This window comes from Schistocerca americana, chromosome 7 (genome assembly GCF_021461395.2).
Source record: "Schistocerca americana isolate TAMUIC-IGC-003095 chromosome 7, iqSchAmer2.1, whole genome shotgun sequence".
Lineage (NCBI taxonomy): Eukaryota > Metazoa > Arthropoda > Insecta > Orthoptera > Acrididae > Schistocerca > Schistocerca americana.
In genome coordinates, this window is record NC_060125.1 from 375,392,573 (window position 1) to 375,404,944 (window position 12,372).

At 37.2% G+C, this 12,372-nt stretch overlaps 1 protein-coding gene across 4 annotated transcripts in view; it reads left to right on the forward strand.

The window, feature by feature from the left end:
- LOC124622046 (ADP-ribosylation factor GTPase-activating protein 2) overlaps positions 1-12,372 on the forward strand; it is an 84,145-nt gene that overhangs the window by 44,442 nt on the left and 27,331 nt on the right. For all 4 annotated transcript variants that reach the window (XM_047147605.1, XM_047147606.1, XM_047147607.1 and 1 more), the window contains 4 exons: positions 5,354-5,479; positions 10,058-10,210; positions 10,295-10,450; positions 10,621-10,751. In XM_047147605.1, coding sequence (XP_047003561.1) covers positions 5,354-5,479; positions 10,058-10,210; positions 10,295-10,450; positions 10,621-10,751 — 566 coding nt within the window. The remainder of the gene's footprint in view (positions 1-5,353; positions 5,480-10,057; positions 10,211-10,294; positions 10,451-10,620; positions 10,752-12,372) is intronic.

Consider the following 12,372-nt stretch of genomic DNA (forward strand, 5'->3'; position numbering starts at 1 on the left):
AAATCTTTTAAGATTGGGGGTTAGCATTATTACTTTTGATTGCTTAAAAGAAAGAATCACTTGAACAGATCATGAAGGCCCAACAGTACTGACCAGGGGCATGCGGTGAGCACACTGCTCTCCTGGCCATATGTCAGCTTACAAGACCTTTAATTGCTTTATTTTCCTGTAATATCTCTTTTGTGGATCAATTTATCATCACAAATATTGTAGTAAAAGGAAAATGTTATTGTATTTTGTCATTTTATTACTGGTTGTTGCATGTCTTGTGAATAAACCATCGTAAATGAAACTCTGTTGGTTGAAATTAATAAATTTACAGTAGTTTATGGAACTGGCCATATTAAAGTAAACAACAATCAATACTGATAAACTTGAAGGGCCCGATGATTGGATAAAGTGGAAATGGGACATATCTATTGTGCTTTGTTCATGTGAACTCTGTGATTATTAATGATATCCACAAACTTGTGGTGTTGCCACAGGAACTGACAACTGAACGAAAAGCAACATATGCAAAATGGTGAAAGAATGTTGCAATAGCAATAAATCTGATAGCAGCTGCGCTAAGTAAACTAGTTGCTGAACTTGTATTGACGTGCAGTAATGGTAGAAATAGGGGACAACTACATGCGCCATTTGAATGTAGCAGCTCATCCCATTTAAACACGTTAATGGAGACCTTTTCTTTTAGGGTGATGTGCAATGAAACCAAAATATATATTAGCTCTCATGTAGCTAAGCTACAAAAGTCATTTGTAAATCTAAATGAGGAATTAACAAACCATAAAGGGAGTACGTTGTCTGATAGAATGTTAAATAGGTGAATCTTATCTACAGCAGGAAAGGAATATGGTAGTTATAAATGTCTCTGTGACACAATAACTTCAGAAAACCAGGATTTTAATTTACTCACTAAAACTGTGAACTATTGAATTGCATGAACAAAGTACAACAGAATCAGGTGCATCTTTAATTTCTAATGCATCAAAAGGGAACAAAGTAAGTCATAAGAAAATAGCAAAAGAGTGAGCATAGCAAAAATTTGTGTGTGGTAAATGGAAACAACTAGGCCATTGGGACTACAGAATGTCTATGAAACACTCGTGACAGCACTAACACGTGGGAAGAGGAGAAGGTGAGCAGAAACACTGCGTTTATTTAATGCACATGGTGTGTGTACAGGAAACTACATTAACGCAAATAAATGGTATGTGACAGTGGTGCAACAAAGCATATCACTGTGAATAAAAAGTACTTTGTTTCATACAGTGAATTTGATCATGATGATGATTTCCTTGGGAAAATAATGTGCTTTATGTATGTGTTTGGTCAAGGAAAAGTTTATAGCAAAATTAGAAAAAAACAGTGACTGGTACAGTGCTAGAACGGAAAATGTTTTCTCTCTGCCTGATGCATGTGCTCATAATGTTATCAGTCAGAGCATCTACATGCAGTGAATGCAGTATAATGTTTTACTGTAAAACCTTTCAGATTTGGGAAAAAGCCAACAAGGACATTGTGATGGCAGGCTATTTGGAAACAACTGAGTGTGTATTGAATATGCACGTTATCGGATCAGAAAAGAGCAATCGGTTGGATCTTGTGACACCTTGTGAAACACTGCAAGCACATAAAATATCCTTCAAATAATGAATGCAGTTACTGGTGACTTAATCCATGCAAATGTTAGTGGACCAAATAGCACAGAATCATTCAAAGATGCTCAATGGAAAGCGTTTCTGAAGAAGAGAAATTTGTTAACATCGAGTATAGATTTAAGTGTCAGGAAGTCGTTTCTGAAAGTATTTGTATGGAGTGTAGCCATGTATGGAAGTGAAACACGGACGATAAATAGTTTAGACAAGAAGAGAATAGAAGCTTTCGAAATGTGGTGCTACAGAAGAATGCTGAAGATTAGAGGGGTAGATCACATAACTAATGAGGAGGTGTTGAATAGGATTGGGGAGAAGAGGAGTTTGTGGCACAACTTGACGAGAAGAAGGGACCGGTTGGTAGGACATGTTCTGAGACATCGAGGGATCACAAATTTAGTGTTGGGGGGGCAGTGTGGAGGATAAAAATCATAGAGGGAGGCCAAGAGATGAATACACTAAACAGATTCAGAAGGATGTAGGTTGCAGTAGGTACTGGGAGATGAAGAAGCTTGCACAGGATAGAGTAGCATGGAGAGCTGCATCAAACCAGTCTCAGGACTGAAGACCACAACAACAACAACAACAACAACAGTCAGAATTTTCTTTCTGAAACATAAAAATTAAGCATACAATTGCTTAAATAATTTCTAAATGAAACCCAAACTAATGGTCATACCATTAAACAATGGAGACAGAGAACTTAATAACAAGTATGCCAAGGAATTGCTCAGAGATAAGGGAACAGAATTACTGATTCCCCCACACACTACACCTGAACAAAATGATTTGGCCAAATATGGAAACAAAACACTGACTGAGGCTGCAAGTGTGATGCAGGGTGCAAGTGAACTACTGAAAGGATTGGGGGGTTATAATGCAGCAGTCTCTATCTTAAATCATGCTGCGAGGTCTTCAGTTGTAGACACAGCCCCTTATGAGCTTTGGTAAAATCAGCAGTAGGAAAACTTGAGCACCTCAGAATTTTTGGCACAGATTACTATGTTCACATAAAAAAATATTTCCATTCCAAGTTTGTTGACAAGGCTGTCTGTGGATAATTTGTTGGGCATGTCAGTGACAAAAATTATTAGATAACTTGTGTATATCAACGACAAAGACGGTTTAGAGTCTGGATTCCTTCAAAAATGAGGGTAGGATTGAGTCATGATGTAAAATTTAAGCCAGGAGCAGTTGGTACTCGCCATAGTGATAATGTTGAATGTGATATTTCTTGGCATGAATTCGTAAACCTGAAACAGCCAGGTGTGCTACCTGTAGTAAAAGGAGGTAAATGTCATAGGCAGTCAGCTTACTGAGGAAACCAAAAAAGTGTCAGGTGACTGTAACAGCCAACAGACTTCCTAAAAGCAAAATTTGTAAATCTGAAGATGATAAACTGAAAAACATAAAACACAAAAGAAGTTAGCCTGGGTGGAAAGTCGTAAATTCTTGATATAAACAGAAGCTGGTGCTGATGAACAGAAAGATCTAAACTGTTTCTCTGAAGCATTGCAGTCAAATGAGACAGAAAAATGGCAAGGTATTAATGAAGATAGCAGTTGCTTGAGAGAAACAGTCTGTGGGTGTTAGTTGAACGTCCTAAAAATGCCAAAATATTGCAGAATCACTGAGTTCTACTTAAAAAAATTGAAAGTGTTGGAAGTCATGAAGAAAGCAGGCTTTCAATACATTGAGCAGGTCCTTGTGTGTTTTATCACAAAAATTATGAAAATATACTTTATATAATGATGATGTCGTAATTGTTGGCAGTGACTATGAAGAAACTGCTGCTTTCCTGAATACTTTACAATGTGAATCTGATATAACAATCAGTACCCTTAACAGCTTCCTTAGCATAAAAATAAACCAAAATGAAGATTGAGCAATTATGATAAGTCAAGAAAAAATACACAAAACAAATACTGAAAAGGTTTACAATGTCTTAATCTAGTATGATCTCAACTCCAAATGTATTATTTGTTAGAGAAGATTTGATTGATTTTTTTTCCCTTTTGGGGGAAGAAAATAAAAAAATGTAAATTGTTATTCCATGGTATTTTGAAATATCCTTGATATTTTATGGAAAATCTTTATAATTTGTTTTGTTATTGAATAGTTCATATCATGTGAATAAAATGTTCTTAAATGAAACTGTGTTAGTTGAACGTACTAATTTTGCAACAACAACAACAACACCACACACACACACACACACACACACACACACACACACACACACTCACACACACGAAGTTACTTGTATCAAACCCATCCTGTGCTAATGAATGTAAATACAGAAGTGGAGTTCTTATGAATCCCAGTGAGTACCGCCAACTGGAGGGAATAAGTTCCTGTTGAGATGTTACCAAGCCCACCGTATGATCTCAGCAGGCATGCTAATAAATAAAATGGGCATATAAAATTAGTTACGGTATATTTGTCAAAATAAGTGAAAAGATTATGCAAAAAGCCCCAAAAACATTTACAAAGTAATATGGAATACATTGCCAAAACTTACAGAGTCAGTTGCTGTTTAAAAGTACAATTAGTATCTTATTGAAATGAAGACAGTTGTATAGGTTCATGAGTCCTAAAATCTGTAGAGTTGAGTCATTTCTTGTATGGGTTTGGGGAATGTCATTCGCTGTATCAACTTTGCTCTGCTTAAAACCTTGGAATATTTCCTGTGTGAACATTAAAGAAATAAATTGTACTTGATGTGCTCTACCACTGAGTTTCATGTTAAAGAATCAGGTGCTAAACCTGTAACTAAGTTCATGATTGTTAAGAGGTGTTACAGCTGTGACTCCTCCTGGGTATATGAGGCCACCTTGAGCTTTGCTTTACTTCATCCGAAATTCCTTTGATGATTCACTCATGTCACACTGGAATAATAAAGTGTGTGAAATTCATTCATCAGAGTATGTTGTGAGTGTACAGTGCTTTGCTGTTCCTTTTTTATGGCTTGATCATGTTGATATTGGATTTCAAATACCCTGCACACTGACATCCAGCTGATTTTGCTGTGCTGAAGTTGCTGACCTTTCAAATTTCAGCAGAAATTTCTTATTCCATATCGTATTCATAATTTCTACATTTACTTTCAAGTTTATAGTTCGAGGGTGGTTCCCTATTTGGAAAACTGCCATTCAAATGACCTTTTGAAATGTAAATAAGTTCCATAAACATGCCTTATATATTCTTACTTTCCTATATTGTTATTTTGTAAGTATTAACTCATTCTTCTCAGGTGCTGGCATTTCATTTTATGTTGTTGTTGTAACTGTTCATGTCTCAGTTGCCACTGAAATTGAATGAATATTTGCACCCTTCTGAAACCACAATCGGAGATGCCATTGCATTTTATTGCTGAATGACTTTAAATGATTTTTTTAAGACTGTGTGCTATAGCCATCCCATCAAGTATCTTGCCTGAAACATCTGGCAATTTTTGCATGTTTATGGCTGCATGTAGAAACTAATCTTATATGCTAGTTCTTGTAATGTAGCCTGTGTGTCACCTTACATATAACAGTAATGTTGCACAAGTAGGAGATCAGTGCTTGTTAATAAATGATGTTCTGTGAACAATTTGCTGAGAACTAAACCAATAAAAATATAAAGTTCCTTGCAGTTTTATTGTACTTACATTAGCTATAAAACAGTATTTGCATCTAATTACCCCCATTTTTTAGTTGCATATAGATGCTACATCGGAATCATCATGTGGAGATGAAAAGAGAGAGGAAGATTTCTTTGCAGAACATACCAATATGGAGTCTGTTCAATATGGTGATCTAGAAGAGGAGCAGCCACGTGAAGTGAGTTGAAGTTACCAAATACTCATCAGTTGTGTTAATATGTATGTGTTCCTCTGAGACTGAGTTCCTGTAAGTTGTATAAGCTCTTGTAAATTTCATGTGATTAACAGACTGCGCCAGGACAAAGAGTTTTAACAGTATAAAATCCAAGAAAGAAAGGAACAAAGAGGAAAAAATGACTAGGCCGGGAAGAAACTTGTACTTACGAAGTGGCAGCAGACTAATTGCAAACTAATAAAAAGCTTTACAACCAAAACAATAAATTTTGAGCTTCCTATTACACTTTCTAAGTAACTAACCTGACCTGGGTACCTTTTCTACTTATGTATTACGCATATCCCATTAATCCTTTTTGCCTGTATTAAGGAATATGGCATTTCTGACAGCGTTTGTGTGTAGTAAGTCCTTTGGTGCTACCTGTTAAGTAGAGCTGTTTCCACGATCTTCATTTAGTTGTAATTTCATCATTTAAATGTTGCAAATTTTGTTATTGTAAAAGTGTCTTCAGCAATATCCAGATGTGCTGTTCCATGTGTTGTGACTTTTTCATATTACATCCAGTATGTAATATGGATGTGAAACAATATAACAGCACTTTGTTATCTAAGCTGTAACGACAATGATTACTTTAAAGGTTATTTTTAGGGTAACGATGTAGGAGGTGAACTAATTCCTGCCATTCGATTTCGCTGCTGATAATTCAGGTCTTTGATCAATGCTACTAGTGCTCAAGCTTGTAAAATATTTTTTTTAAATAATTTTATAAATCTTTAGCTGCACCTTTCTGTTAATGAGTGTGGACTTAGATTTAAGGTTAGCAGGGTGTTTAAGAATAAGCTTTATCAGGCTATGAAAAAGTAACTGATTGTGAAATAAAAATAAGCAATGAAGGTAATCTGTTTCAAAGTACACATCATTGCACCTCTGTAATATTAAAACCTGCTGCTGGGTAAGATCCAATACCAAGTTTCTCTACCCTGCCCATTCTAATACGTGTGGATCCCTCTTGGCCTGCTGTCCATGAGGCACTCGAGACATTGCTGCTGATGCCTGTCCTATTTTTCAATGGCAGTTGTCATGAGGTTACCCAATGTGTGAGGAGGGTTCCTGTGATGTCACACTGTTAAGTTTCAACTGATTGCAAGCATGCTCGGTGGGGTTCATGGTCAGCAGACACCACAGGCCATTCCATTAAGTTGATGCTTGCCCCCTGGAGGAATGGATTCATGGAGGATCCTGAGCCAATACTGCACAGACCTCAAATTATACTGGAAAGTGATGAGCTATTTGATATACACACCTGATACTGGTCCAAAAACTAGCTGCCCATCTCCATGCATAACCTGAAACTGCATGCATGAGCTACACATTGGTACCTGGTTATCCTCATACTATTCTGTGGCAGTCATCAATCGTCAGCAAATTCTGTCTTAGGGCACCATGTCGCTGGAGAGGGAGGAGTGGGGGGGGGGGGGATCATGTAGAAGTGGTAGCATACTGTCTGAGTCAACACAGCCATCTCAAATGCTTCCAAAAAAAAAAGGCAGAGCGGTGTTCTGTTACTTTTCCCATGGGCTACTTAAAGGACATAATGAGGCATAATTTACAGGTATATGTCGGCAGCTGGTGGTATTACATAGATAACCATTACTAGATCTTTAATGTTTTGTGTGTCACAATAGTGATTGAAAGTCAGAATGCCATCACTGTTGTGTATGCCAAATTACTGTGCACATGGTTTAACCCTTAACTGCTCTAGTGGGGCCCCGGAGAACCCCAGATGATAGAATACAATACATAGTACGTGAACAGAACAACAGATGGCACCTGTGTTCTTGGTAATCTTCAATGAAGTGCTGCCTTTTAACTCAGAGTGTTGAATGCCGTGTTTCCAGTATTAATGTGTGAGACAAAGAAAAAGAGGTCTCAGAATACCCCACCAGAGTATTAACGTAAGTTGTTTTTGACTATCTCAATTAGTGTTTTACCCGACTGAAATCTTAGAGTACTTCAAAAACAGCACACTTTCCATGATGATGTTAATTGTTAAGGTTATGTGAGTATGAATGCATTATTTTTCAGAATGGCATCATCGAGGTCATTAACAGATGACAAGTTGGAAAGAATAGTGAATGATCCTACGTTTTTGCAATCTGATGAGGATACCACAGCAGATGAGGATGAATTTATACTAAGTGATAATGATTCCACCTCTGAAGCTACATCAGAAAGTAGTTGTGAAGAATCAGATGAAGAGGCATGTATTAGACCTTCCGCTGACAAATATTTTTTCAGAAAAAAGCATTGCTACAAGTGGTCAAAAGAAGCTCCTCCTACAACTCGTACCCGTGCTCACAATATAGTTATTCATCTTCCAGGTGGTAAACGTGAAGCAAACACGATTGATTCAACTGACATATTATCTGCTTGGGAACTGTTCATTAATGAAGATTTATTGCAACTAATACTCACCAATACAAATGTCTAGATACATGACATGTCAAACAAATACAGAGCTCCTAAGCCAGCGTTCATAAAGCCGCTAGATATAATAGAACTGAGAGCATTTCTGGGTCTGCTTTACTTATCTGGAGTAATGAAATCCAATCACAAAAATGTTGTTGGGCTTTTTGCTAATGATGGAACTGGTCGTGACGTGTTTCGAGCCACTATGAGAGTTCAGAGATTTTTATTCATTTTGTCTTGTTTGCGATTTGATTGTGCTGCTACAAGAGATGCTAGGAAGGCTGATGACAGACTTGCAGCTATTAGAGATGTGTGGGAACTCTTTATAGACAAATGTCAAAAGTATTATACTCCAGGAGCGTACGTGACAATCAATGAAATGTTAGTACCCTTTCGTGGTAGGTGCAAATTTCGCATGTATATGCCCAAGAAGCCAGCCAAATACGGCCTCAAAGTTATGTGCCTTTGTGACTCATGAACATTTTATTTATGCAATGCATTTGTTTACACAGGAAAAGGGACAAATAAAAGTACATTATCAATCCCAACACAGGATGTTTTGAAATTAATAACACAAATTGAGGGAAGCAATAGACATGTGACAGTAGACAATTGGTTCATGTCACTTGAACTCTGTGATCAGCTAGAAGCCAAAAAGTTGACTGTCTTAGGCACTCTAAAGCAAAATAAACCGCAGATCCCAGAAGAATTCAAACCAAACAGGAAGCGCGCAGTAGAATCTGCATTATTTGAGCATAATGAAGGAAAGACAATTTGTTCTTACGTTCCTCGGAAAGGTAGAGCTGTTGTGTTGCTTTCATCTATGCATCACGATCAGAAAATTAGTACTCAACAGAAAAAACCTGAAATGATCATTGATTACAATGCCACAAAAGGAGGAGTGGACACACTGGACCAAATGTGCGCCAACTATTCGTTATCACGGCGAACATGCAGATGGCCAATGTCTGTATTTTATGCCATTCTAAACATAGTAGGAGTCAATGCTCCTGTCTTGCTTCAATGCACCAAACAACTTGACGAAACAAATTATTTAAAAAGAAGAGAATTGCTACAAATGCTTGGAATGGATTTAGTAAAGCCCCATATACAACGTCGAGATGTCCGACCCCTTTCTCGTGAACTGCGAGACGTTGTTGTTAAACTTGGTGGTACTCCTCTTACCTCAACATCTTCAGAGCCAGAACCCATGAGGAAAGCAAGATGCTACATGTGTGCAAGAAATGTGGACAAGAAAACTAAAATGGTGTGTGAAAAATGCTCAAAACATGTTTGCCCCCAACCACAGATTTTCAGTGTGCCAAAATTGTTTGTAATCATATCTCAAATACGTAAAAATGTTTATAATATTCAGTGATAAAAGTGCAATTCAAAATAAAATTTCCTTAAATTACAGTTTCGTTTTTCTTATTGGGGTACTCCGAGACCCCACTAGAGTATTAGTGTATGAGCATTTCACTAGAGTAGTTAAGGGTTAAGCTTTAAAAGACTCATTGAAGTATGTTAACACACTGACAGTATACACAAGCTACAATGCCCCATTCATGATTTGCACCCCTTTGAGAATGCAGATTTACTTTTCTCACTGTTATACAGATACTGCTCACGACGACTTCCTGCAGTCAAAGAAATATTGAGAAAGAGATTTCTGACAACAATATTTGTGAGGATGGTACAAAGTTTTTTCAGTAGTATATCTACCAGTCTCTTTTTCTCACGAACACTACTGCAAACTAGCTGACTTGAACTGCAGGGTTGTGATCAGTCATCCCTCTTGAGACTGTCACCATCATTTCACTGTGTTTTGTGGTGTTGGACTTCATGTGTTATCATTAACACTTCATTCCATGGTTAAGTCATCATAGTATATCTGTTTTTATCATTAGCTAAGCTGCTACATACCAAATAGAATCTTAAGATTTTAATATACAGATCACTCTTTAAGAGTGTTTGCAAAACAATGGATGATACTTGACAGACAGTTTCAAAACAGGTTAAGTCAATAAGTGGTGTCATTTTCTATTCATAAATTTAGTTTTTCGAGCCTGTGACTGTCTTTGACATTTTGCTGTTATTTCTGTTGGTCATTAGACTGCTAGAAGAAATGGCAGTGCCTCTGGAGCTGCAAATGTTAATCGTGGTGAACCAAACGTCAATGCCATTCTCGCACCTGAGGGCAATGAGAAACTCCAAGAAAGGAAATCAACCATTGGCACACGTAAGCCTCAGGCTAAACGAAGCACTGTAAGTCAGAGGATAAATTAAGTCACAGAAATTAGTATTTATGGTCAAAATACATTTTCCTAATAGCTCTTATGTTTGGTGTAGCTTGGTGGAAAGAAAGGTGGTCTGGGAGCACAGAAAGTAAACGCAAATTTTGCTGAAATTGAAAAGGAAGCAACAATGGCAGATCAGCTAAAATTGCAAGCAGCCGAAGAAGCAAAACTAAATGCTGAGAAAGCTGCAGAAGAGGAGGAGAAGCGGGTATATAAACATTCCTTTTTGTGATTCATGTTCTTTGTCCTGCAAAGCTAATTACTTACATTATACTGAGTTCCATTTCTGTATCAGAATTGTGTTTCATGAGAATAAATTACGGAACTTGATATAAAAAGTCAATACATTTATTATTTGGTAATCTTCTGTTTCTGTAGATGTTGTCAATGCGGTTGGCGTACAAGGATCTGAGTCTACAACAGAAGAAACAGGAGGAAAAGTTGAAACAAGTTGACCCAAAGAAGGCAGAACAGGTTGAACGTCTTGGAATGGGCTTCACTTCACGAATGTAATTTACAGAAATATTCTATTATTTTTAGAATTTAATATTGCCTTTCTTATGTTCTCTGACTCAGCAATGATTTTGTATTTTGTAATGTAATATGAAGTAAGGAAGATCAGAGTTCAGTGTCCTATCAGCAGTTAGGTCAGTAGAGATGGAACACAAGCTCGGTTTAAAAAAGGATGGGAAAGGAAATGAGCCATGCCTTTTCAATGGACTCGTCCCTGCATTTGCATGGATTGATTTAGGAAAATCACAGAAAACGTAAATCTGGATGGCTGGGAAGGGATTTGAACAGTTGCTCTCCCAATTGCAAGTCATGTGTGCTAATCACTGTCTCGCCTCCCTTGGTGTAATGTGATATGAAATTCAATATCTAGATACTGGCATTTCCTGAAATAAGATTCTGTATCAAACAATGAAAAGTCCAGGATGGAATAGCAACAGTATGGAAAGGATAGATTGAAACTCGCCACATGGAGGTAGCAGTGTTATGAAAAACACTCTGCAACTCAGTGCATCTCCTATATCATAAGATTCTGTATCAAATACTTCTGACATCTGTCTGGATATCATGAGTTGTTAATGGTATTTACTTTTACCAGAAATGGTGAAGCAATTTTTAGATTTTACAACAAATGGTTCTAGATACACTGGCAACTATTTGATATCCATTACATGTTCTACCTGTCTTCAAACTATACTGAATTGATACATCTCTCTGTGTGGCAGGTGCAGAATTATAGGTTGGCTTGTGAAGATTTTTTTTGGGGGGGGGGGGGGGGGGGGCTGCACCCATACCCGCATCGTCCCTATTCCTTGCTCCTGCTTGGTATACCCATGCATTGCTGTATGTCAAATTGTAACTTTTTCAGACATACAGATAGCTTGTTTTTGAAAATGTATTTTGTCCTTCAAAACCTCTATTTTACTCTTCTATTTATATCATTTGCTAACCATTTAGTCAGTCTTGTAATGGCTCTAAATACAAAACCTGTCTCTGGTTTTATGACTTCATTGTTAACTTGTACCATTTTGTATTTAGTGATTACACGTTAAGTGTATCTATTTTCAGACTTGCTCTATTAAGTTCACTGTGTACCCTCTACAGAAAACATTGTATTTGCTGCAGACTGGAGATGTACATGTAAAAAATTAGAAAGAGCATAGAGATTATTACCTATATCTGCATCTGTATAACCACTCTGCAATTTGTACTTGGGGGAGGATTCATCAAACCACTTTCAGACTATTTCTCGATTGTTCCACTCTCTAATAGCGTGTAGGAAAACCAAACACCTAAATCTTCTGTGTGAGGCCTGATTTCTTTCATTTATTATGAGTCATTTCTCCGTTTGTAGTAGTAGTCAACAAAATATCTTTGCATTCGGAGGAGGAAAGTTGGCAGTTGAAACTTCATGAAAAGATCTCATTGTAATGAAAAACCCTTTGTTTTAATGATTGCCACAACAATTTTGATATCATATACTTGACACCCATTCCCCTATTTCATGATATTAATCTTATCGGGTAAGGATCCTGTGCTGCACTGCAATACTTCAGGAGGAGATGGACAAGTGCAGCATAGGCAGTCACATTAGTAGATTTGTTGCATTTTGTGAGTGTT